The 26,863-nt window shown below is 38.2% G+C and overlaps 1 protein-coding gene across 5 annotated transcripts in view; it reads left to right on the plus strand.

Annotated features, from left to right (window-relative positions):
- Positions 1 to 26,863, plus strand: part of slc12a7b (solute carrier family 12 member 7b) — a 76,707-nt gene that overhangs the window by 7,053 nt on the left and 42,791 nt on the right. Inside the window, exon 1 of one of the 5 annotated variants that reach the window (XM_046846041.1) lies at positions 19,342 to 19,618. The exons of the other annotated variants lie outside the window; for them this stretch is intronic. Coding sequence (XP_046701997.1) covers positions 19,513 to 19,618 — 106 coding nt within the window. The 5' untranslated portion in view covers positions 19,342 to 19,512. Of the gene's footprint in view, positions 1 to 19,341; positions 19,619 to 26,863 lie in introns of those variants that run through there. 5 annotated transcript variants of the gene reach the window in all.

The raw sequence follows: 26,863 nt of genomic DNA on the forward strand, positions 1-26,863 counted from the left end.
GGGTTAGCTTTTAGCTTCTAGCTTCGTCGAGGCATGGAGTTTCTGGAGGTGCTGCTATCGCAGTAGATACGACCTTCGAACCAGAAACACACAGCTTACATTTGACTAAAAAGTTTTTTTTTTTTATGCTCAACTAAAGTGAAATAATGAGCATATTTTCACTTTGAGAAACTCGTCTTGCTCTCGCCTCGACTCGCCATTACTGCCGCACAGACCTGATTAAACGGAGACACGCCCACAGCGCGTCTTCTTCGTGTATACAGTGGTTCATCCACCAATCCTACAATGCGTCTCTTCTGTAAACAGGTTAGACTGTGGTCTACACTTCAGCCGAAATTCATTCATTTAAAAAAGTAGCGGGTTGCGCACCATACGGTAACGGTAACGAAGTTACTTTATTTAAAAAAGTAACGCGTTACAGTATTAGTTACTGTAAAAAGTAACGTTGTTACTAGTAACGCGTTACTGCCCAACACTGTTTGCTACTTTTAGCAGACGCCAGAGCGACATACAAAAGTGCTGTGAGTCTCTATCAATGAATAAATCAACACTGGTACTGCTAGATTACAACTTAAGATAAATCAGCCTACAACTCTGTTGAGAGGTTTTTATTTGTTTTATTTATTTATTTTTAACAAAGCAAATTTTGAAAGTGTTAGTTTAAGTGTTTCAGAAAAAGGAAGGTCTTCAGTTCGCTTAAAGATGGGAATTTGTAGCACTTCAGACATCTAGGGGAAGCCTCGGTGCCAGAACAGAAAAGAGCCTCAAAGTATACTTACCTCTCCTCCTGAGAGAAGGTGGTACCAGTCGCGCAGTGCTGGAGGATCTCAGACAGCATGGTGCAGTGCGAGGTGTGATGAGGTCTCTGAGCAAAAGAGGGTGCTGTTCCATTTTTTTTGCCTTGTAGGCAAGCATCAGTGTTTTGAATCTGATACGTGCAGCTAATGGAAGCCAGTGGAGGGAGCGCAGCAGTGGGGTGGTGTGGGAGAACTTGGGCAGGTTGAAGTCACGCAGCTGCGTTTTGGATCATTTGCAGTGGATGCAGCCTTAAAATGACAATTGACTGAACATGCGCCTAGGCAGACTGTGTGGACAGAAATGGTAGAATCCTTTGGTTGTTGTAGAGCGGAAATCGGCAAGAACGAGCCACATTAGCAACATGTGCTGAGTTATCCCAAGGTTTAGAGTAGTGGCTCAAGGGGAAAGCGAAGAGTTATGAAGAGTTATTCGGAGACCTTGATGTTCCAGAGATTCAGAAAAAAAGGAGAGAAGTGATACTGGTCTGTAGTTGTTGATGTCTGATAGATCCAGAGCAGTGAGCACTTGCTTGAAGGTAGTTGGCACATGGCCAGATGTTAAGGACCTATTGATGATTGTGGAGATGAATGGCAGGAGGTCTTGTGAGTTGAAGTGTCCTTCATGAATTGGTAATTGGATCCAGAGGGCAGGTAGTGGGATTGCAAGATTTGATGACAGTATCTCATCTTCTAGTATGGTCGAGAAGCTTGACAATGAAGGAGTAGGGGATTCCTGGCTGTGTAGTCTAAACATTGTTGGGGAGGAAGTGAGGGTCTGGCAGATTTCCTTAATCTTTCTATCATAGAAGGAGCCAACGTCTTCAGCAGCTAGGGAGGATGGAGCAGGGGGGTTGAGTAGTGAAAAGATGTTGTGGAGCTTACGAGGCCTTTTCCTTTAGCAGAAGTCACATCCGAAGAAAATTTGGTCAGGATTGCACAGTAAGATGCGAAGTCTGCGTCAAGTTGCAATTTTTTTCCACTTCCTCTCTGCTGATTTGAGTTCTCACCAATTGCAAAACTTCTGATAGCAAGGGGGTGGGACAAGAAGTGTTCTTTGGTTTAGTGGTTGGGGGCAGAGGAGGTCTATGGTTAATGAGAGGAAAGTGTCACTGGAAAAGTCCAGGGGTAGAGAGAAAAAGGAGTCAGGGTCGGCAAGATGACTGAAGTTTGTCAGATGGGAGGTCGAAGTCACCAAGAACTGCCAGAGGGGTGCTGTCAGAAGAGAAAGAACTGAGGAGTGCATCCATCTCTTTTAGGATGTCTCCAATGGGACCAGGAGGGCGGTAGATGACAATGATTAAGAGGTTGATTGGAGAGGTAACTGAAACTGCATAGAAATCAAAAGAAAACATGGTCAGATGAGACAAAGATAGAGGTGTGAAACACCATCTCCGTGACAACAGTAAACCCGTACCACCACCTCTACCGGTTTCTCTTGGCGAGTAAGAGAAAGCATATGCAGAAGACAGAGCTGCTGGTGTAGCTGTGTTCCATGGGGATATCCGGGTCTCATTGAGTGCCAGAAAGTCGAAGGCATAGAGGGAAGCTAAGGCTGTGATAAAGTGAGCTTTCCTTATAGTGGACTGGCAATTCCAGAGCCCACCTACCACCACTGTTTAAGATTGAGACAACAGAGGAGGGTAGATGAGGTTAATGGTAATGTAACCTCTGTTCTGTGGATGAGAATCTGTGTCTGTACCCTTGATTAATCACCTGAGAGAACTAATAAGCGTCGCCCAACACTCTAGAATCAACTGAGTTAAGTAGATATACCAAAGTCAGAATCCTACCTTACCAGAAGAGAATAGATTCAAGATGGAGCTAAAGCACACTAAAGATTTGGCTGGTTACACTTTCAATATAAATTAGTAAGCCCTGCCCACAATTCACACTTCAAGTGAGACTGAAACATTAGATATAGTAGGTACAGTGGTCTGATACAGTAGATATTAAAACATATACACACCCCTGTTAAAATAGTAGGTTTTTGTGATATTGAAAAATCAATATAACGACGTTCCCCACTTTACGAACATTCACTTTCCGAACTTTCGCGCATACGAACATTTCCTTAAAGTGATAAAAAATGCAAGGCGGAGGAGAGCTGCCCCTAGCTAGTCGTCGACTGTAACGAGTCTACATGATGCGCACTAGACTCGGGCAAATGCGTTTTGTAAATATTTTTTATTTTTTATTATACATTTTTATAATTTTATTACTTCATAAAAAAAAAAAGTGTATACAGTATTTCGATTTGTTTTAGTATATTTTATTGTGTATTCGATAGTATTAATAGCTCTTACATCATTAGGAGATATGCATAGTCAATAACTAACACAGCCTGTGGATGTCTCTTCAGACTTAATGTGCATTCGCAATGTTTGAAAGTGAACTAAAAAAAAACAATCAAAAGCATGCAATAGAATATAGGGGAAAAAACATTTGCAATAAGAAGGATTTTATGGAAAAATAATACATTTCACTTATAATTTCACAAATGCCTGCCGTTTTAACCAGTGTGGCTTTTATATCCATTGTATATAAATAGATAAAGATGATATAAAGTTGAAGCCTGCCTGTTCTTGTTGGTTGAGTAGCAGGAGAATGGTATAGAGTTACTAAAAAAAAGAAAGAATAAAAAGAATTCTCTTTGCAAACTAATAACCAAGCTCTGTCTGTGAATTCACAGAATTTCTTTATCACTGCTGCCAGTTTAATAACAGACGTGTGAGTCATCAGTCTGCTGTAGATAATTCTACAGTATTAAATCTCAGATGTGAACTCTACTCAGCTGTCTCTTTCAATTATTGGTGTTAAGCTGCAAGCTTTAAAGGCTGATGTGTCTGTGGTTTTAGGTGACTTCCCCTGACACTCCCTCCACTCATGCCTCAGGAAGCCTCTACAAGTCACCAGGGTTGCCTGTGGCATGTTGGGCACAACTCTCTCATTGCATAAGAGAGAAAAATAAAGCATCACCTGATCCCGTCTTGTCAAGCCGACAGCTGAGAGAGACACAACATGCTCTTTGACATTCAAGATGGTGTGCGAGTATACGTGTGTCCACTGTCTGCATTCAGGTGGCCACAATTCCTGTCGCTTCTTTCTATGTTTAGAAGTTATTACAGTATTTATTTTTCAGATGCATCATGCAGATCGATGTTTTGTATACAGATGACTTTTATTTATGTTATTTTGGGGCGTCTTTTTACAGTCTGATCCTCTTCTGTCTTCTTCTTTTGTATATATTTGGCATGTGTGTGTGTGTGTGTGTGTGTGTGTGTGTATATATATACATACACACACAGTACAGACCAAAAGTTTGGACACACCTTCTCATTCAAAGAGTTTTCTTTACTTCCCATAGAATGTGTACAAAATCACATAATTTGCCTTTTAAATCCCCAGAAAACTGTAATGTGTATAACAAAAATGCACAATAAACCCAGGGTCATTTTTTGAGCGTAATATTGATGCTTCTTCTTCAGATGATGTCTGTTTGCTGTGGCTGCGGTGACATGAGACTTGTTGAATTGTTTTCATTGGGTTTCTTACTTTAGTAATAACATTCATCCTCAATGGATGAGGTACTTGTCTGTTATCCTGTGTCTGAATAATATTAATGGTTTCTATAGGTGTGACGTCATAATAGTTGTATTAAGTGATGGATTGATTCAGGTGGGACACACTGAAGGCCTAGGTGTAAAATTCAGACTGGGGCAAAAGTTCATCTTCCTTCATGACAACAACCGTAAGCGCACAGACAAAGCAACATTGGAGTGGCTTGGAGACAACACTGTGAATGTTTTACAGTGGCCAGAGCCCTGACTTGAACCCTATTGAACATCCCCAGAGAGACCTGAAAGTGGCTGTCCACCAACGGTCTCCATCCAGCTTGACCCTGCGTTGCGCCAAACCCAAAATGATTTGAGGCTGTAATTGCTGCCAAATTTGCTTCAACTAAGTACTGAGTAAACATAGAGAACATAGTAACCTCTCTCTCTCTCGGTCGGGATAAACATGCTCCTGAGGTTCCAGTAACCACTGTTCCCGCCCTTCTTCCCTCCGTGGATCTTCCCACTTCGTTCAGGCCTGCCTCTGAATAGTGTCCTCTTCGTTAGGAGGCCACTCTGTGCAGCTTGGGACGGTTTCTCATCAGCGCTTTGGGTGGTTCCACGAAATTCCGGAGTAAGAACAGGAGCTTTGAAGATGGATTTGGACTGTAGTTAATGTCAACAGTCTGCTACACTGACTCAGGACTACAGTTTGCTTCTGATCACCATCACTGTACCCCGCAACATCGTATATCTGGACATTCGGTGCAACCCAGACGAGTCTGGTTCCTCTCAAGGTTTCTTCCTTACGCCATCTCGGGGAGTTTTTCCTTGCCACAGTCGCCACCAGCTCCCTCATCAGGGACAAACTTACTTATAAAGAACATATTCATTTTTTTATCACCACATTATGTGTGTAAAGCTGCTTTGAGACAATGTTGTTTAAATTTTGGCGTCTTTCAAACATTTGTACGCAGATATACAAATCCAGTGGCTAAATAGATGCACAAATGAACTCCCAGGGATGAACAAACTTTAAACAAACTGTGTGTAAATCCATAATTAGGAAGTTAGAGTAGGATTGGCATACAAAGAACAGAGGTTCTGCAGGTACCCAGGTCCAGCCTCTTGAATTTTCTTTAATCAGATGGATCACTATCTAAAAAATTATTCCTGGAGAAGCAGGCGTGGGAAAAAACGCCAAGATGGCCACCGACCGAAAGCGTGCCGCGAAACCGAAAGGTCCTGACAGAAGGAGGATTTTTCAGAAACATTGAAAGCATCTCAAGACAACAGACAGAAAGCATGGTCACATTCAAACATGGTCACAGCTGGAGTGATGGTCTAAACCTAACTTGAAAGCTGTTAAGTCTTCAAGTGAACATTTTAGAGTGACCATAACAAAGTAAAAGCATGTCTGAGTTACACCAGAAGGAGTAAGAAAAAAAATTGGAAATTATGGAAAATTTTGATACTAAAATGCTGCTTTTAAATTTAAACCTTAAATAAATCTGTCTCTTAGCTATTATTTTGAAATGACTGGTTATGGAAATAAAATGAATACCCAATTGACTTAACACCGGAAGTGTGTGTTAATGTCAAATGTGTGGATTTGTGGCAAATGTTTAGTTTTGGTATGTATAAACTATTGACCTTGACTGTACAAAATATTAAGGAATACAATCCTTAATACATTAAGGATAGTATTAGATTGTATACACTTGATGCCATGGAATAATCAGCGGAAATGATCTTTAAAAATGAATAAAGCATAAAAATGCAAGGCAGAATAGACATTTTTATATCTGAATGTCCTCTAGTGTGGTTCAGGTCTTGTGTATTTGCATGAGCTAAATTCGGCCATTTAGATATAAACTAAATGCACTAAATATAACAAACATTTGTAATTCTGAATCATTAGAGATTTCAGCACTTGTCTGTGCTCTGTGTACCTCAGTGTGGTTAAGTGGACAGGTGCCAGACAACAGAACATCCTCTTTCGTTTTTTACCCGAACACCAAAACAGAACGAGTCTAGCAGGATGCAATCAAAGTGTATTGGGGAAGATGATCCTCAAATCTCATTTCAGCATCGTTGCCTGTCGATGTAATACGTTCACTTAGCCTGGTTGGGCATGTGTTTGACTTCAGTACCTCATAACCTTATCCCTGGCCGGATTACATGTGACTCAGTGATTCCTGGTCTTTTCTTATAGCTCACGCATAAAATGAGCCCCGGAAAATCAGCCTTACATGTTTACCAAAAAGGAATAAAAAAGGGCTTTTGTCTGTTGACTTGTAAACAACTGGGAATTCAAGGTAGGCTGTGTGGATGAGAGGTTGCCAGGAAAATTACCTTATAAATTTTCCTTGGATATCACACGCCTTCCCCACATTTTTTCCATAATATTTGAATGTACACAGTAGTTGAAGGGTGTGTCCAGGTTTGCATAATGCCTAAGGTTTAAAATGCTGAAGATTGTGTTATAAAACTTGAGCAAATTTTAATCTCGTTAAGGTAGGAAGTCATTCAGTTCGCGTTAAAAAAAAATCATGTGGAATTTTCCAGTTATAGCGGGAAAGGAAAATGTCTTGCTTTTGCGGAGGATCACCAGCAGGTGGTGCTACAGTCACAAACACGTTTTTTCCAATGAAATTATTTATTACTTATCACTCTAGTTCACAGAGGTTGTGTGAGATGGCAGGATAGACATTTACTGTTTTATGTACCTTTTTAAAAAGAAAAGAAATCCATAAACTCACATTACAATTTCATAATAAATGTATACTCCAGCGATTCACTGACAGAATGCATTAGGTTTGAGTTAATATTACTAACTGGTGGACTTGGTTTAATGTCACTAAGGCTTCGGTTCATGTTAAAAATAAAAAAAGTTTAATTCATTTCCAGTAAAACAAGTTTTCATTTGCCTGGCGATGCTTTACAGATTCCAGTTTGATTTTGCTGCCTTAAATAGAAGCAGTTGCTAAACTGATATATATATACTCAAACAGTCTACAACTAAACACAACATCCATTATTGTCATTTGTGCTTTGTTTCTATAGAAGCACACTCGTAAATTTACTCCTTTTTTTCCAAAGGTAGTTTAAACCCCACTGTCATCTCCTGTTTGCTCTCCCAGTTAGAACGAATCAAACAGCAAACAATTCCAAAGCTGGGATTTTTAATCTTAGGCTCTGTTTGATTTGGTATCATGAAAAACCCCTCGTCATATCTTTAAACACATCACTAAATGCTCTATAGTGCTGTGAGCTGAAATGAAACGAATGTTCCAGATGAATGTTACCGTGCCTGTTTTGATGATTCACATGATCACTTGTATCATCTGCAGCTCAAGCTAAGCTAATCCACTCTGCTTTGTATTGAAGGTTTTAGCTAATACAAACATCAGTGTAACTTCAAATTCTAATTATGTATGGCATATGGTGAAATGCTTTTTTACTGTCCGACTTGTAAACATGGAAGATAATACAATATGCACACACATATATATATATATATATATATATATATATATATATATATATATATATATATATATATATATATATAAATGAGTCAAATAATGTAAAAATAAATAAAGTATATTGAAATATATTCTGACTATAGAGGATAAAAAATATAATACAGTGGTCCCCCGGAAATTTGGACGCACCCCCACAGCCCCTATGGTACCTCCGTGAATTTATCTAGACATTGTCACTTTATAAATGTGATAGTGTACAGTATTTGACCAAATACATAGTTTAAAATCTTATTCCTTATGTTCCTGAACATTTCAGTCCCGCTGCAGATTCCCGTGAATATTAAGATAATCCTCAAGTTGCTGTTAGTTACGTATGAAGTTAGAACCCGCAAATTTTCCTAAGTGTGACTTCCGAACTGCGAATTATTGGTGCTTGGCTGTGTGTGTGTGTGTGTGTGTGTGTGTGTGTGTGTGTAGGTTTGTATGTATGTGTGTATGTATATATACAAGGGCTGGATGGATATGTATGACAGATATAGACAGAAATACAAATTAAAGTGGCCCAGTATGATTGTGATTGTCATTAAATTGTCCATGTGCTAGTTAAAAAAAAAATGTAAAAGTGTAATAGTTTAAAGTCATAAGGTATAAAGTGATGCTGTGCTAATCCAGTCCAAAGTTAGAGCGGCTAGGTCCAGTGCAAATAATAGTGAATGATTGTAAATAATGGTTGTGCAGCGACAGAAGTGAGACAGAGAGAGAAGTCCAGGTGCTAGTTGCTGGGTGTTTCCTGCTTTAAACTCCAAATGGCCTGCAGGAAGAAGCTCCTCCTCACTTTGTGTTTGCTTTTATGAAGCGGAAGCGCTTCCCTGAACGTAATGGAGGAAAGAGTTCGTTGTTGGAATGGCTGAGGTTCTCCACAACTTCCTCGCCCAGCCTGCTGTGTGTAGATGTCCTGCGGGTCAGGGAGCTTGGTGCGGATGGTTCATTCAGCTGAACGCATCCCTCTATGGAGGGCTCGCCTGTCCTGCATGGTGCTGTTGCCGAAACCGGGAAGTGATGCTACCGTTCAGGACGCTCTAAATGGTGCAGGTCTTTAGCACCTAAAAAGGGTAGTTTAAAGTCCCTTAGGCGTCTCAGATGGTACAGAAGCTGCCGGGCCTTCTTCACCAGGGTGTTGATGTGACAGGACCAAGACAGGTCCTGTGTGAGGTGAACATCTAGGTACCGGAGACTGTCCACTGGTGTCCCGTTGATGTTTAGCGGTTGGTATGACCGCTCCTGCTTCTTGCTGAAGTCTACTATCAACTCCTTTGCTTTGCTAACATTCAGGAGAAGATTGTTCTCCTGGCACAATCTCTCCAGGTTTTTATTCTAATGTAGGTAGGCCGTCTCATCTTTGTTGGAGATCAGTTCCACCACAACAGTGTCGTCAGCAAATTTGATGATGGTGGTGGAGTTTCAAATGGCCACACAGTTATGTGAGTACAGCAGGGGGCTCAGAACACAACCCTGAGGCACTCCATTGCTGAGGGTGAGGGTAGATAAGGTGTGTTTGCCCACCCGTACGGCTTGTGGTCTGTCTGTCAGGAAGTTGGAGATCCATTAACAGCGACAGGCCCAGGACCTCCAACTTGGAGGTGAGTGTGGAGGGAATTATGTGTGTTAAACACTGAACTGTAGTCCACAAACAGCATTTTCACAGTATTCCCTTTTCTGCAGTCCAGGTGGCTCATCATTGAGTGGAGAAGATAAGCAATGGCGTAATCTGTAGAGCGGTTCAGGAGGTACGTGAACTGTAGTGGATCCAGTGTGTCCGATAATGAAGCTGTGATGAAGTCTCGGACCAGTCTTTTGAAGCACTTCATCACTGCTGAGGTCAGGGCTACAGTGCGGTAGTCGTTGAGGCAGGCGGGCTGGGGTTTCTTCGGGACAGAAACAATAGTGGACTGTTTGTAGCATGAGGGGACAACCGACTGTTTCAGGGAGAGGTTGAATATCTCAGTGAACACCGGTGCTAGTTGGTCAGCGCAGGCTTTCAGAACCCGACCTGTGAAGCCATCTGGTCCTGTTGTCTTCCTAGTATTCTTCAAGAGGGTATCAAAATGTTCTTAAAATGTTGTAATTGTAGCAAAATAATTGCAGTAGGGAAATCTTTGCCCGTACTGTGCTAGGAGGTTCATGGGTGTGGTTTGAAAGAGTTGGTTTGAAAGAGGCAGATGTAGAGGACAGGGTGGGTATCGAGACGGATGATCCGCTGTGGCAACCCCTAATGGGAGAAGCCGAAAGAAGAAGACTGTGCTATTACAGATGTCGATTCTCGTCACACTCATAAGATTAAGGAGTGTTAGGCTTGTCGAAATCAGGTTGATGCAATATATGCTTCATAGCATAACATTATTTCTTGTTATCTTTTACATCCTGCTGGAGCACTTTAGATAATAGTCACAAAAGGAAGTTATACCCAGATGTAGTGCATTGAGAAGTTATACATTATACCTGATAAATGGCAGAAAAACCTGATAAATGGCATTTGTAAAATAATAAGAACCGTTATATTTGATATATATATATTGCTTCATATTTTACAGTGGAAAAAATGGAACCTCAAGGGGAATCAACAGCAATATGTCAAACATTTCATAGTAATTTGCTCAGGAACTGCCCAGTCACTTTTGTGTTCTGCCTTTAAAGACGACGTCTCAGTCTCTTTACTCACAATCTATGGAGACTTTAATACTTTGCTGTGCACAAGCTTCAAAATCTTGGGTTCTGACAATTATTTCGAAAAGAGTATGATGAACGGATACCACACGAGCTTCAAAATTTCAAATCACGCTACGTCACTGACTTCACTCATGATTTGTGGTTTTGTGGACATGCTGTAGCTCTGTGTACACTACACAATCTATTGCAAATGAAGTTTCCACAATACATTTGGTGAGATTCGTAGATAAGCATGCCCGGTTTCGTAAGAGGACCTTTTTCATGAAAAATATATATATATATATATATACATATGTATATATATATACATATGTATATATATATATATATATATATATATATATATATATATATATATATATATATATATATATATATATATATATATATATACACACACAGTGGAACCCGGTTATGTCAATGTCCTAGGGGGTCGCCAAAAAGCATCAAGATAACCGATGATCGAGATAAACGAAAATCAAAATGGCGGCAATATATTACCGTGCTTGAAATTTCTTTATGTACATGATGTGCGTTAATAAATGAGAATGTGCATGCACATGTTTTTGAAGGGTTTTTTACACAACAGCGTTGCCGCGATTTGTTTGATGAAGGCATGCTATAAAAATACATACAGTACATGTTTATCTGTCATGAATCCACCTGCCACGCCCCCTTCGGGCCCCCTTCAGCGTGGCAGGTGCTTTCTCGGCCGCTTTCTCTGAAGCTCCCGGCTTCAATCGCGCACATATGGTGCTCGTTTATCATCATCACCAGGTCCTATTTAAACTTCCACACTCTCACTGTCCGTTATTGTTGGTATATGTTGGTTCACGGCGGTCGTTGTTATCGCTCATGTGTATCCCGGTACGTGCCTTCCCACCGGCACTCTCTCAACGGCTGCGCTTTTCTTCCCAAAGCGCATCGCGGATTCCCCCCAATCCTGCCGGTGTTCATTCTATGCTTTTGCTGCTCATCCCATGTTCCGCGCCGCCAAGCGTGGCTTTCGCCTCCCGTTCATCGCATAACATTTAACAATCTAACTAACAGCAGAGATTCACCAGTATACAATACAACACCTGTAGCATCTGTAAGGATTGATTTTTCCGCCACTTCCTCGAGTTCTTCTGCGGCTGCACCGAGATAACCGACGTTAAATGGCAAATGTTCCCCCCCTTGTGCTTGAGATATCAGGGTTCGGTGACATAAAAGAATTGACATAACCGATAAAAAATGCTTAGAAAAAGCAAAATAAAAAAGAAAAATAAATAGTGGCATACGAGGATCGTCTGTTTCGCAAAAGGAATCGGCAGTGTAATGTCATTTTTTTTTTTTTTGTGCTTTGCCAAATGATTTCTAATATCATACAATATAATAGGCCACGTCATATCTTTTTTGGCTGTTAAGGTACCAGTAATACAACACATCGTGTATTGTGAATCCAACATTAGCAGGTATGACAAACAAATCCAGTGTACGAGAACCTTATTGAATTCAGATAAAGAATAGGATTCAGTGGGGGATGCTGTGTCCGTCTTACCCTGTCTGTCATTAACAGCTGACTTTCTATGCACTTACTCTGTCCACTTGAGTGCTCAGCAGTGATGTTTGCCGGGGGCATTAGTTGTTAGGATACAAAGTAAATGAGAGCTGTGCCAGCATAACAAATGCTGCTCTAGTAGCATGACACAGTCAATAAAGCAAAGGTTAAGAATTAAAACCAAAACAAAACACACGTGTACTTACTTGCCTTGGTGTACCAAGGTTCGTAGGAAATGCTCAAGTGCCTGAAGGCTGGTGGTATACTGAAACTCAGCAATTCTTTTAAAGCCCAGTCAGGAATAATGGCTATGTGAATGGATTATATGGAATTGTTTCAAAATTGTTAAAATGGTCCTGCAGTTCAAAGATGGCGCATTGGAAGGCCTATCTGTGCACATCTCTTATATTTCCTATTGGATCAATACTCTGGGAATAGCCCTGTTAAATCGCAGGAGCCGGAATGCAGGATAGTGATACTGTTGTTTCTGACTTTGAAACAAGGTGAAATTTTCTGTTAATCCTCCTCACACACACACACACACACACACACACACACGAAACTCTTGCCCATGGCTTTTTTCCTGCTCCTTATGCTTTTCTATCTTGGTCAGAGATCAGGGTCACATACTTATATAATCCATCTAATGGAAATGTGTGAAATGTGGTGCATGTGTCACACAATTTTTGATTTGCATAGGAAAAACGTGAAATATTTACTGAAATCTATTTTAAAGTGCAGTTTTATTCTTTTTGCATTACTTTTTGTCTGTAAAGGCAAACATTAACTAAATGTTAATTAGGTAACTGTTTAGAATGGTGTCTCAGCCTCTCCACAAACACCAAATGACTGATTTATATATATGTATTTATTTATTTATTTATTTTTAACACTTCTCTGGCCACAAGTTTCAGAATCTTGGCAGCTTTCATCTGATTGGCTCACCGCATGGCCGTGTGCTGTAATTCACTTCAAGCTAAAAAAAAAAAAAAAAGTAAAACTTTTATGCACCATGACACAATTGCTTTCATGGTGCAAGAAATATTCTGTGAATTTTTAAAAGTCTACAGCTTTTTGGTTTTTTTATGCTTTAAAAATGCTTTTGAGAAGAGTGAAGCGTAAAAAGTAAACATGGCTGGTTGTAAAAATGTGTCAGACAAACAGACCCTTCCAGTGACGATAGGCAGCTTATTAATACATTGTGCCGGTAGTAAAAGTCGCTAGTAAAATCTGTGACCTGGAAAATCTGTGACCTGGAAAGCCTTTGTGTGTTGTTTAATGAAACATTGAAACTTCAAAGAAATTTGATCAGTAGCATGTAAACAAGTAAGAGACCACTACATTTTTGGGAAGTTGTCAGTTGATGGAAAGTTGTCAGAACTGGTGTTGGTGTTGTAGAATTTGCTAAAACAATATGTAGACATCTATTCTAAATCATTTTATTTAAATAGATATTATTTCACATGTTTGGTTGGTTATATTCCATTCTGACACAGATTTAGCAATTTATTTTTTAGTTAACCAGTTGCTTAATCTTCAGTAGATCAAGCATCAGGAAGATAAAGCAACCGTTTTGTTTGTGTGTTGGGTATTTCTTAAATCAAACCCTATGCTAGATTGCTTCCCATATAGCAAACAAATGGCACTCAGACTAAAGTTTTAATTTGAGGAAATGTTTCCTGGAGACTCATTTGGTTTACCACTACGCCTACATAAGAAATGGAAAGAAAAGTGGAAAGATAACAACTCAGAACATCGCTTGACTCACAGCTGATTTACAGTTTGTAGAAATAGTGTGAAATCGCATTCCGGTCACATTTAAATGTACAAATTGAGCAGCTTCATTTAATTCTGTATCCAAAACTACCGTATGGGAAACTATTATTTTGTATGTTGAAAAATTATATTGAAGCTTCATTTAGAGTAAAATGACTGTAAGATGCTTGAATCTAAAAAGTATCCATGCGATGTTTAGAGCATTTTGCAGGAGCTCCTACCCAAAGTGTCTTACAGAAGTGCTTTCATTAAAGAATATCATGCTAGTGTTTCGGACACTGGTGAAGAGAGTGAGCAGCTCCAGATACCTTGTTGTACCTATGAGAAATGACCTACTATCTATCCTAGCTCTCTGGATAGCTACTTCTCAGCTATACAGATGTCGGAACAAGTCAAGTCACAATTTATTTATAAAACACATTTGAAAACAATAAATGTTGTCCAAAGTAAGCGTGGATTCCGGCACAATAAACGATTTAAAAGAATGGCATGATCCGTTATATCAAAGGCTGAATTAAGATCCAACATGACTAAACCTGCACTCATCCCTGATTTCAGAGGAGACAATAAATTTGTCTCTTCTTAAAACCAGATTGATAAATATATAAAACATGATTTCTATTTAAAACTAAAGTAAGCTGCTGAAAGACGACTTTCTCCAGAACTTTATAAAGGAAAGGTACTTTTGAAATTGGCTGATAATTATGAAACCATAAGGAACGATGATTGGCTTCTTAAGCAAGGGTTGAACCACAGCAAGTTTTAAATTAGGACAATGCTATTAATTAGAGAGCCAACATCCTTAGACCAGGAGTGTCTAAGGATTACACACGATGATATGGTGGAACAGTATCCAGGGAACAGTTTGGAGGCCGACCTGACTGAGAAATTTTGGCTGAAACTTTGATGAAATGAAATAAGGGTAGATACATCTCAATGCTATCTAGCATTATAGAGGAAATGCCACATCAGTATCATCAATCTTATTCATGAAAAAACTTTTCATAGCCCACAGGTGATGGATTAGGAAAGTTACAGAAACAGGATAGAGCGCTGCGTTTATAACACTGAATAATACTTTACGACTAGCAATTAAATTAAAAAGAAAAATATTTAGCTCTGCCAACTTTACAGTTTGCTGATATGCAAGCATGTAATTCTACAGTATTATAAATGAAGAAATGTAAAAATCTGAAAAGATGTCCTTCCACACCACCTCTACGGAGAGATTCCTCTTCGGGAATGTTGGTACCTGGTACAGGACTTGCACTGCTGATATCACAAAGCTCTGTAGAGTGAGCTCAGTTTCACACTTGACGGTGCAGGATCAAAGCGAGAAAACATTTTAAGGGATCACACATTTAAAATATAAACTGTTTTGTTTGCAGGGGTGAAAAAATAACTTTGGAGCCTTTTTTTTTCCCTCAAACCATCAAATCCCTGAACTTGTGATGGACCATTTATTCTCATTTATTGAATTGGTGTAAAACAATTTTTTAATCCTTTTTTTTTCTGTCTATATAATTAATTTATTCTACTTGCTTTGCACAGTTTTTGGTTTTGTTATTTTGAAACAAAAAAAAGATTCTAACTATCTCAGGGTCTATGCTTTTTGTAACAAAACTATGCATGATTCAAAGTTTTATAAGTGGTAGGTGGAGTCTGTTATTGGCTTTTTATGCAAGCACTTGTGTATTACATTGACTGAGCAGCTACATAAAGCTAGCGGAGGGAACACACCCTTGACACGCCTGCCATTGTGTCAAGTGAAGCCATGCTTGTGTCTCAAGGGAGCATGGTTCAGTGGAGGGTTTTCTAAGGGCTTTCAGTTATTGTACTCTAGGGTCCGTTTTTGGCTTTGTGAGCAAGCACTGGGGTTTTGCATTGGCTGCAGGCCTCCACAGGAAGCTAGTGGTGGGGAACACAGCAAATCATGCAGACGCCTGAAGGAAATATCACACCTAGCGATTAACCAACCGTCAGACTGTACAATGTTTCAATGTCAGTATATTGACACACATAATGATGGCATGCGAACCTGTTTATAATAAATACACAGCAAGACATACTTTTATTATTGTTAAAATAGTATATGGTGTTTGGTATTGGCACAGTACATTTAGATTTACTGCATTTAGCAGGCACCCTAATACAGAGCGATGTAAAAAGGTGCTTTGAAGTTTCTAGCAATGAATAAATCAAAACTGGATCACTATGTTGCAAATTTAGGATACCATAATTGGAAGGAATTATAGCAGACCTTTTTTTTTTTTTTACACAAAGACATAAAACAAACAGATAGGCAGGGACATCTGGGGAAGTTCCAATATTTTATTCTTTGACATGCATTATATTCTAAGGTGTTCAAAGATTTTTTTATTACAATCGTGATGAAGCCAAAAATAGTCAAAACTCAATTTCCAACATTTATGGTAAAAGATTTTCCTATCATGTGAAAAACACAATTCCTTCCATTTAACTGTGTGGAAGGAGGTGATGTTTTTGGAATGTTCTTAAAGGAAAGACTTTGTCGTTTAGACTCTAACTGGTTATTGGAATGTAGAGCACACAAGTGCCACTCTGTCTGAGTCCTGATAAACGAGATGCCTGGGTGAGTCTGGCATTTAAAAATAAATACATCTCTGGATTGTTTGCATCACACTGATGCTTGGTGATAATACTATTTCAGTTGGCTGGCCTTTGGCAGATTACCTCTGATGCACTTATTTTATATATGTTTGTAAACGCTTATAATGCATTGCAATGCATACGATGACTAGTTAAGTAACTGGGTCTGTGTTATATTCGGTTTGTCGCAAGAATTTCCTGTTTCCAAACGTTTCATGACAAAACTACAGCCAATGCATTACTCATCATGCAACTATATCACATGAGTAGGAATGTGTAAAGCCTAACAGTCTGATTAAGTACTCTATTAATCATAGAAAAGTTTGGGGAAAAGCATAGGATGTTCCTGAACCTTGGAACAGGAACTAAACATAAAAGCTTTCAGAGTTAAAGCGTTTTTCTACATTTTTTTCAGCCATATACAATGTATCAGAAAAAAAAAACCAGAATAATTTTGTCACAGGCTTGTCAGCTTGCAAAATATCAATACCACAAAATAGCTGAAAACAGCCTTAGCAAATGGATTTGGGAAATAAGAGATTTCTTTTGAGATACAAAAATACATTTCTGATATACTAACAACATACACCCCATAATCTCCCTTAACCTATGCCAGTCATTGCTATATATTATAAAATAGAGACGGTTCTGTACATCATGGGCCTGTAAACATTTACAATTTGCTGGTGCAGAAATGTATTAGATTTGTTTCTGTTTTTTGGTGGTAAAGAATGTTTAAACAAGCCTAATTTGGACTAATGAGATGTTTATAGAATGAGCATGAGGAGCTGTGGAGCATGCCCAATGGGCTTCAGTTGGAATTCTTAGACCAATAGGACTACCAGGTGCAGCAAATGGGACAGCAATTGGACATTTAGAAAGTAGTAGAATATTTGGCTGATGCCTATTAAATTGCAACATTACTGGTCACTCTGGGAACTATTGAAATCAGCAGCAAAATGTTTTAAAACAAGATCCATTCTAAATCAATTTCATCAGCTTCAGTGGAAGGCAAAAGACTCATGGAGTTAACATGATCAGTATCACAAATGTGCTTGCAGTGACCTAGAAATCAAGATGTTACACATGTACATACACATTGTTCATTTTCAGTTTTAAATAATAACAAAGAAAATACAGATCTTTAGACTTCTAGACACCACTGTATATGTTGGGGCTCTGCCCCATCATTGCGGCACTAATGTTTGGTTGGTGTAACTTTAATGGGCGGGTGGGAGAGGAAGTTATAAGGACGAGAGTTATGAAAGAAACATGATCCCGCCGATTCAGAGAGCCTGGGCCGTTGTACTCTCTGGACTGTAGATTTATCAAGGTTGAATTTGTAGTTTCTTGATTTTTATCTGCTGAGCCAGTTTTTAAAACATTTCTAAAACAATAAATAGGATCATTTCTAAAGTCTGTACACTTTTATGAAGTTTGCAGGTTTTTTTTATATAAGGACAGAAATACCAAAATAAATGTCTGACTTGTTTTATCTTTAATGTGAGAAAAAAATTAATACATGGGAAAAAATAAAAAACCTACAACACTGATTACATAGGTCCTGCACACCCTTTCATAATGAGGGCTCAAGTTAAACAGTCACATTCAAAATTAGGCTTGTTAATCGAATGTCAATAGACCAAAATTAGGATGTAAATGCCATACGCCTGCCACCAATTTAAGTGCTTTTGAATAAAAACAGATAAACATCAGCTGTTGCTGTAGTATTTGCGTGAATGTTTGAGGTTTGGGGGAACATCTCACAGAGATTTGCCAAAGAACCTGCAAGACCTTACTGCTAAAAGGTACCAATCAGGGGAGGGATATAAAAAAATATCGAAGGCACTTAATGTACCATGGAACACTGCCAAACCATCATCAATAAGTGGATAAAATGTGGCACTACAAAGCCATTGCAAAGATCAGAGCGTCCTTCCAATGTCTACAAAACTTGGGTAGTTTTAATGTTTATTAATGTTATTAAAGTACTAACAATAGTAAGTGATATAATATCAATACATTGTGCAGTTTGTTTAATTCTGTCATATTCTTGCAAACACAAAAAAAAAAATAATTATGCTTTGGAATGTATTCCTGAATTTTTTTTTCTTCTATAGACCTGACCCTTAGCTGACCTTGTCTTGAAGCACAAAGTGCAGACAGCGGAGTTGTGTATGTGAAGTGACATGATAAGATATTGGATAATGCTGGCAGACAGGACAAGCTATTCATCATGTAGCCGAAGCCCAGTTTAGCTATGCACAATTGCTTTCCCAGAACAGACAATTATCACATTTTTTTCATCACTAGGGCTGAAGAAACTGCGACTGTGGTTACTCCCTTTGCCTAGACTGCATGTACGGTTGTAATGCCAGTATGATTATTTATTTATCTATTTATTTATTTATCAATTACCGTGTTTAAAAAAATTGATAATTTTATTAATCTTTGAAATTCTCGATTGGCCTTTTAATTGAACTTTTATTAAAAGGAGGTGGGAGGTGGGACACAAAGTGCAGATGATCCCTGTGTTACACATTGAACAAAAATTAGATCTCATCACAAGCTGCCCCTTCCTCCTTTTAAAGAGAGACAGGAAGTTGCTGAAGAGCTTCGCTAATCAATACACCCTTTCAACTCCCGCTCTTTCTGGTTCCATCTGTGTTTGGAGATTCCCGCTAGTGCAGACTAGAGACCGACTTCATCAGACTCTGTGTGTGTGTGTGTGTGTGTGTGTGTGTGTGTGTGTGTGTGTTTGCGTGGACAGTTGGGCGTGGCTGCTTCATATTTGTCAGAAGGCTGGTCACATGATCCACCGGTATCCAAGCACTTGGAGTAAAACAGAGAAGCTCGCTTAGATAAGCCACCCCACAGGACGCGAAGGAGTTGCTTCCTGGAGGAAGAGAAAAAACCCCTGAATAAAGCAGACATAGTAAGACAGAGTGCGAGAGAGCGACATAAGGAGTTGGAGACGTGCTTGCCGAGAAGCACATGTGGTAAAAATGCCAACAAACTTTACGGTGGTCCCCGTGGGGGATGGCAGGAATTCCCCTCAGGAAGACAGCAATGATGACGATGTCCTGAGGGAGGAAGATGAAGAAGCTGCAGGTGAGGTTCCAGCTCACACGCTTTCGTAGACTTTTCTAGAAATTTCTATCTTTGTATAGCCAACCAGAATGTGTAGTTGGATGGTATTATTGATAACTTCCTGCTTTCAGTCACGAACGTAGTGCCAAATAGAGTGTGTCAGATAGAACTGTTTTTTTAACTCTTTACATGCTTTAGAGATCATATCTGCAGTCTGAAATGTCTTTCAATGCATGTTTATCTGTAAGTGCTGCTTACATCTATGATCTCTTCTCCAACATATGATCATGTGGTGGAGTACAATACACACACATGCGCGCGTGCACACAGACATATGTGCACGTGTCCGTGCGTGCATGCCAGTAGTATTAACCCTCGCCAGTCATTGTCTATTACTTGTATTTCGTGCTGCTAGGATTGTCTTCATCGTTCTTGTTTAGTTTTCTCCAATACAGATTCAGGAATATCAGTCACACAGACACCAGCACGTGTATGAAAGATTATGATAGAGAGAATGATTTGGAGTATTACCTAAAATATGCTATAGAGCGAACTACCAATAGAGGTGATAGTTTTCATATTTTAATTTTTCTGGCACAGCCTATTTCTGTACAACACTGCTTTTGCTGTTATCATCTGCATGTTGAGTCAGTGCTCCGTCTGAGCATACAGATTGCACCAAAGGTCATTTGGTTCATCTGCTTAACAGGGTTCCAACTTTTTTTTTTCTTTTAAACAAACTTTTCGCGCCAGTAATGCAACACGTTTTTTGGGGGGTTTTTTGTATTTTTTTTTTTTTTTTTTGTTCCAGTGTGTTCCAGTTAATTGTAACATGATGTGCAGTTACACTTTTATAGACTCGTGGAGAGGCTGAAGTTTGCTGCGGGTTATGTATGGTTTAATGACTGGTGGGGTTTCATGTTGTGCAATGCCTGTTTTTCTTCCCCACCTCTCCAGCGAGGGAATTCAGACACTGAACAGGTCTATTGATCGGCCTTGTAGCTTGTTATCTGTTGCCCACCTTTAATGGGAGTTGACAGTTCACCTATCAGTTATCTTAGAAATGTAGGTGGAAATATGGCGTGGTAGTTTTTGTGCTTGCCCACCAGTTAAATCTGCGTATCAGTGAAGTATCCAAAGCCGAACTTGTTCTTAATGTGCTGTGTATTATCACAAACAGCTTGAAAAAGCAGAAGGATGTGTCTCCCTCTTCCTCTGATTGCATACTGCAGCAGAAAGCTAACCATCTGTGTCAAATTATTTTTGAGCTCCACCCAAAGAAGAACCTGAAATTAACTGTAAACTCAGATCAAGCTTGGAGTTTAGAATCTCATCCCAGGGTTTTTGCATGGGATTTATATATAACTGAGTATGCCCAAAAGTAAGAGCTGTTTACTATAGTTTATATATATATTTATTTATTTTGGAGAAAGGGCTGATCCATAAAGACTTTTCCCATCATAAAAGAGTCAAATAATCCCTTTTAACAATGTGTGTCTTTTTATATTGTTTCCGGGCTGACGTTCACGTTTCTTTATCCTGCCTATTACGCGGAGGTTATTGGCAGTCGTATGAAAAGATGAAACCAATTTAGGTTTTATTTATCCGATCTAGGCCACGTTTATTCATTGGCAAATGCTTCTATCCAAAGACCCTGAAAGGAAGGCAAAATGCAATTCGATGGCCCTGTAAACTTGGCACGGACACACCTACGCCCTGATTCTGATTTTAAAAGCCCCTTGGCAGAGCAGTGTCGCAATACTTTGGATTTGTACTGCAGTGACCTTTTGGAAAAGCTTTTTAAATGTTTTGTTTGCATATATATTAATGAGGTCTTGATTAAGATGTCGAACTCTTTATTATTCCTAACCCTACTTAAGTAAACCTCATTACAGTTTTCGTGTATACTATTCCTTTGTCTGTGTCCTTTTGTCTGTGTATAAATACAAGGAACAGGATTCAGTGCCTCAGAACACAGGTTTCTGTAAGATGAGATAGTGAGGGCCTCTTGTCGAATGGCAATAGCCCTGAAAAGCACAGTGGAGGTGACCATTCGAGCTGACTTCATTTTATACTGATCACACACACACACTGTGGGACGATAAAATGACCAGGTCTTTGTCTGCTGGAAAACATTTAGATCAGTGTTACAGAATGCATTCAAGTTTCCTCAAGAGGGATATTTAGTTACAGTAGTTCATATGTGTGCTCATCTTTAGAACATATGATGGATTTTTTTATAGTCCTTATAAAAGTGCGGCTTTAGATCACTCGATTAAATTATTACAATTTTAATTGCTGTTTAATAGCTTCAATAGTTTAATAGCTTGTTTGTTTCACTTCATTTTTACTTGTATAGCGCTTTAAACAATGGATATTGTCTCGAAGCAGCTTCACAGAGATGAAGGGGACATACAGTTGTATAAAAGAAGTTAAGTTTAGTGCTTCTAAAGCTAACTTAATGAGCAAAGCAGTATATTACATATATATATGTGTGTATACACCTGAAACCCATATACGTACATATGTATACATATATACAGTATGTACGTATATGTAATATACTGTAGTTGTGATCTTTTATGCTGTTTTGGGTTGCTGTGGTTTTCATGTAGACCGTTTTTGTTGTTTGCTGTTACTGACTGCAGAGGCAATTTTTTTTTTCATTTTAAAAATAGCTGGTTATATCCTATACTTTGTGGTTTAGATATCATTTCAATCTTTTCTTAATGTTGTTTTTTTTTTTGTCTGTGTCCAGTACAAACACAACAGTTAAAAAAAAAGCCATCATCTTCAAAGTGTGGACATGACCTTTTTCTGGAGAATAAAAATGGAGAAGTATTTCTTGTATCAAACAATGAGTTTAACTGTACTGTAAACAGATTTAGATAGAACAGTTATCATACTGTTGGGCATACACACTAGTTTTATTTGACTTTCGTATCCCGAGATCATCAGTTAGTTTTCATTGATATTAACAAAGCTCTGTGTTTGACCAGTGTTTCACACTGCCATATGCTTCCTGTTTTTCACCTTTTCTCCTCTGGTGTCAAGTTTTCTAAAGTTTCAACCCCCACAGCCACTGCCGTTTTCCTGGCTGCTAACTGTTGCTGGTTTCTCGCTTGTTTCTGCTTTTCCAATTAGCAGAGTGTGCATGTATTGGTATTTGTATGCACTTGGATTTCCCTTTGTTATGATCGACCTAATCTCCTAAAGTCAGGTGGTTGTGTGCTTCCTAGTGACTTGTCCTGAGGTGTGTAAGGGGTTTATATACACCTTTACCTGTCTAACCTGTCCTGTGGGTTTTTAATGACCCCATCTGATTGGGACACCAGACTTTTCCAGACGTACACTATGCGATTCTTCTCCATGCTGTTATCACAATTATATAGGATGTACTTTGATTACATTTTTTTTTCACTTGAACTGGGAGACCCAAACCTGTTCCAGCATCACAATACCCCTGAACACCTTTGAGATTATTTGGAATGCTGACCACACCCCAGGCCTTCTCACACTACATCAGTGCTAACACCTTTGTTGCTGAATGAATGTCTGTCATTCGAATATCCTTTAGTTGTTGTTGAACTTGTCAACCTTACAGTCCTTACCTTTTTTTTTTTTTTTGGTGTAATAAACGTTGTGAAAAATAGTATATAGCACCATCATTTCTTTCAGAGCAATAAAGGACCTAGCACAGTTCACAAGAAGTTGCAAACAAAATAAACAGTGTTATGTTCCTCATTCTGGGAATTTTTTCATGAATCATCACAGTGTACATTTGTACACTGTGGCAAATTTATAATAATTATTCCCCCCTCCTGATATTTCATCACATGATGCTACTGGAAATGTGACAGTCATTGTAAGATTGGTAAGGCATCTTGGTCATGACGTGTAATCAGTTGACAGATGGCTTTATCTTTGCTCAATTTTAGCAGCTCAGTGGTGCTGGGATTTTTAACTCGTAACCTTCCTCTGTCTACACTTTTTCACTTAAGTTAAAGTAAAGAAGTTTGGGCTCTGACATGTACTTAAGTAAAAAGTAGCCATTAACTACCTGTTTTATTGGTAACTGACCTCACATCATAATAATTTATTGAAATTGAAATTCTTTTATTTGTTTTCTAAAGAATGTATTTAGGCTGAACATCCACCATATAGAACACAAGCAGAGAAAAGATGATGATCAGGTGATCAGGAATGTCTCTGTTCCCAGTCATGTGTACATCACTGACTCCCTCTGTCTCATCCACGTTACCTCCAGACTTCTTGTTGCCTTCTGCCCTGCTCACTGTTATCTTCGTAAACTAACCTACGTCTGTGGTGTGTGAGTATCGGGAAATGATACACCAGTGGTAGATTGAAAAAGCCGCAAATAAATGACAAGAAATCGGTTGATGGGCTAAAAACGGTGCGGACCGAGAAGAAAGAAATATTGATCATGTTAGCAAATAGATTCAAACTAAAGTAACGAGTCTGGTTTAAAAATGTAAGAAGTAGAAAGTACAGATATTTGTGTAAAAATGTAATAATTGAATGTCTGGAAAAATAAATAGTGAAGTAAAGGACTGATTTGCACTTCACTACTTCCCAACTCTTTATAAAACCACAAAAGTGGTCCCACTTATATACCTTTATATAAAACTGACACACATAGGAGGAAAAAGAGAATAAATAAAGAATTTGTTATAGCTAATGAAATAAATGATAAAATAGTTTTAAGGATACTGGTTTATTTGTTATTGTCTATTGTTAAACCACACAAGTCATTTTAAATAAATTCTTGAAAATTACATTGCTACATCCTTGTCAATGTACCAATGTCATTTTCAAGAATTTATTTATTTAGACAGAAATCGTTTTTCTTTTATTTTGCCAGTACCAAAATGCACAAAATGTCTCTCGATTAATGCAATATTAATTAATTAATTCATATTAATGTACTCCAGACCTTCTGTAGGCAATCTGTACCTGGTACATCAACTGAGGGTGAATGTACACCTAAGCTATATCTGTGGCATTAATGCTGACCTTTTTATGTGCATTTATTTGTAATGTAACATTCATAAAAATCCAGGAAACCTGGTTTATAATTCAAGTCATAAAATTTCAGGTTTAAAGAATTCTAGGGAAACATCCAGCATCGTCAAACATCTTTACCTGTAGAAAAATATGTAAAAGTATTTTTATATGGTTCCTACATGCCAGTCATCTTACATTCGTGAGTATGTTTTTTATGTGTATATTATACTCATGGCCCCAACACCCTGCCAATCCAACTTTTTGTTTGCAAAAAGCCCATTTTCTATTCTCCTCCTCAGATTCATCCAGTAAAATAAAGGGACATACAGATACAATTATTTTTGTAATACTTTCCATGTTCAGAGATAGACATGGAGAGTTATTCATACCAGGAAAGTGTGTTATTGTGTCCTCTGTGAAGGACTGTGAGGTCCAGTAATCTTACAAATGACATACTACAGACAGGTAAACGGATATATAATGCTGACTCCTACAACAGTGAATAATGAACAGCATCAGAATGGAGCAATAAATAATGAAAGACATTGGCTGAATAGTGCTGGAAAAGTCTTTAGATCGAGTTAGATGTTTGTGAATTATTAACTGTCCAGTGCACAGGACTAACACCGAACATGTACAGTAATTGGTGGTGACTCGGATATAACATTGTTGCAGAAGCAATCAGATCAGCGCACAAAAAGGCCACTGGAGCATGCAGTTTTTAATTTAATGCAGGCGAGAGCAAGCAGTCAAGTCTGAAGCTCATGGGGCAAACAGTGTTTGTTTGCTGATTAGCATGGGATATGGATCAGATGAATATGTATGGTGCTAAGCCTCACATTCACTGCATATATTCAGCTCTAGTAACAGCTTTAAAGCTTTGCCTGATAAAGGAAACAGTATTTTGAAATTGGGGAAATATGATCAATATGTAGCAAACTACAGTTGAGGTCAGAAGTTTAAATAGGTTGTGCAGAAAGTGTTAAGAATTTAACAAAATGAGGGATTATAAAAATTACAAGTACTGCTCTTAATAAGTGGTTTCACAAAGCAATATATTTATATATAAATATATATTATATAATATGTAATACATATATGTATAATATTTATTATATAAATGCATATTTAAAATATTTACTTATAGTCCGCAAAACACAATTATAACAAAATTTTTGGTTTTTTTTGTTGTTTTTTGGTTTTTTACAAACTCTAAATTCTCAGTACTGTATATTGTTACCTAAATGATCGACTACTTTTAAGTTTTGTTACAGTAGCTTAAGTTGCTTAGTTTGTTTAATTATTAACATTATACACCTACATTCATAGATTGTTACAAAAAAAAAGTAACAAAAAAATAAAAATAAAAATATATATATATATACACAGTGGTGTGATTTCTTATTTTTTTGCATGTTTGTTACACTTTAATGTTTCAGATCATCAAACTAATTTAAATATTAGTAAACGATAACACAAGTGAACACAACATGCAGTTTTTAAATGAAGGTTTTTATTATCGCGGGAAAACAAAATTCAAAACTACATGGCCCTGTGTGAAAAAGTGTTTGTCCCCTAAACCTACTCCTTGGTTGTGTGTGTGTGTATGTATATATATATATATATATATATATATATATATATATATATATATATATATATATATATATATATATAATATAAAGCACAGGTTACTGTCTGTTTGGAGTTATTTAAGGTTGGCTTCTTTCCCAAGCATGCCGGTAGGCGGTAAACTGTGGCTGGTAGGTGGTCCATAGATGTGAGTAAGTGATTGTGTGAGTTAGTTTGTGTGAGTATGCGATTGAGTACATACGTTAGTGCTTGCGTGAGTGTGTGTGCATTAATGTGTTCCTTCCTCCGCCATTGCAAACCCTGACCAGCATGAATTAATGCATGCAATGAAAGTGTTAGGTGTCTTTTTTTCCATTACAACCAAACATCACCATTTTTTACTTTTCTTATTAAAAATCTTGTTTTTTAACTCCAAAAAAAAAAATTCTAGTAGGAATGTTTGCAGTAACCTTCATTTTCAGGTTTAGACAGGAATGATTTGTTGAGGAACTGAATAATTAAGATGAGGGTTATGATATAGAAGTACAACACAGAATGTGTGCCTGCACCCTGGCAGCTTGATAGCACTTTGCTATCAGACTTTGAGTGATCTGAGCTGAACTTTGCTTTTCTGGTGTGTCTATATATAGATACAGCATTCTAAACCTT

Source organism: Silurus meridionalis, chromosome 4, assembly GCF_014805685.1.
Source record: "Silurus meridionalis isolate SWU-2019-XX chromosome 4, ASM1480568v1, whole genome shotgun sequence".
In the NCBI taxonomy this organism is placed as follows: domain Eukaryota; kingdom Metazoa; phylum Chordata; class Actinopteri; order Siluriformes; family Siluridae; genus Silurus; species Silurus meridionalis.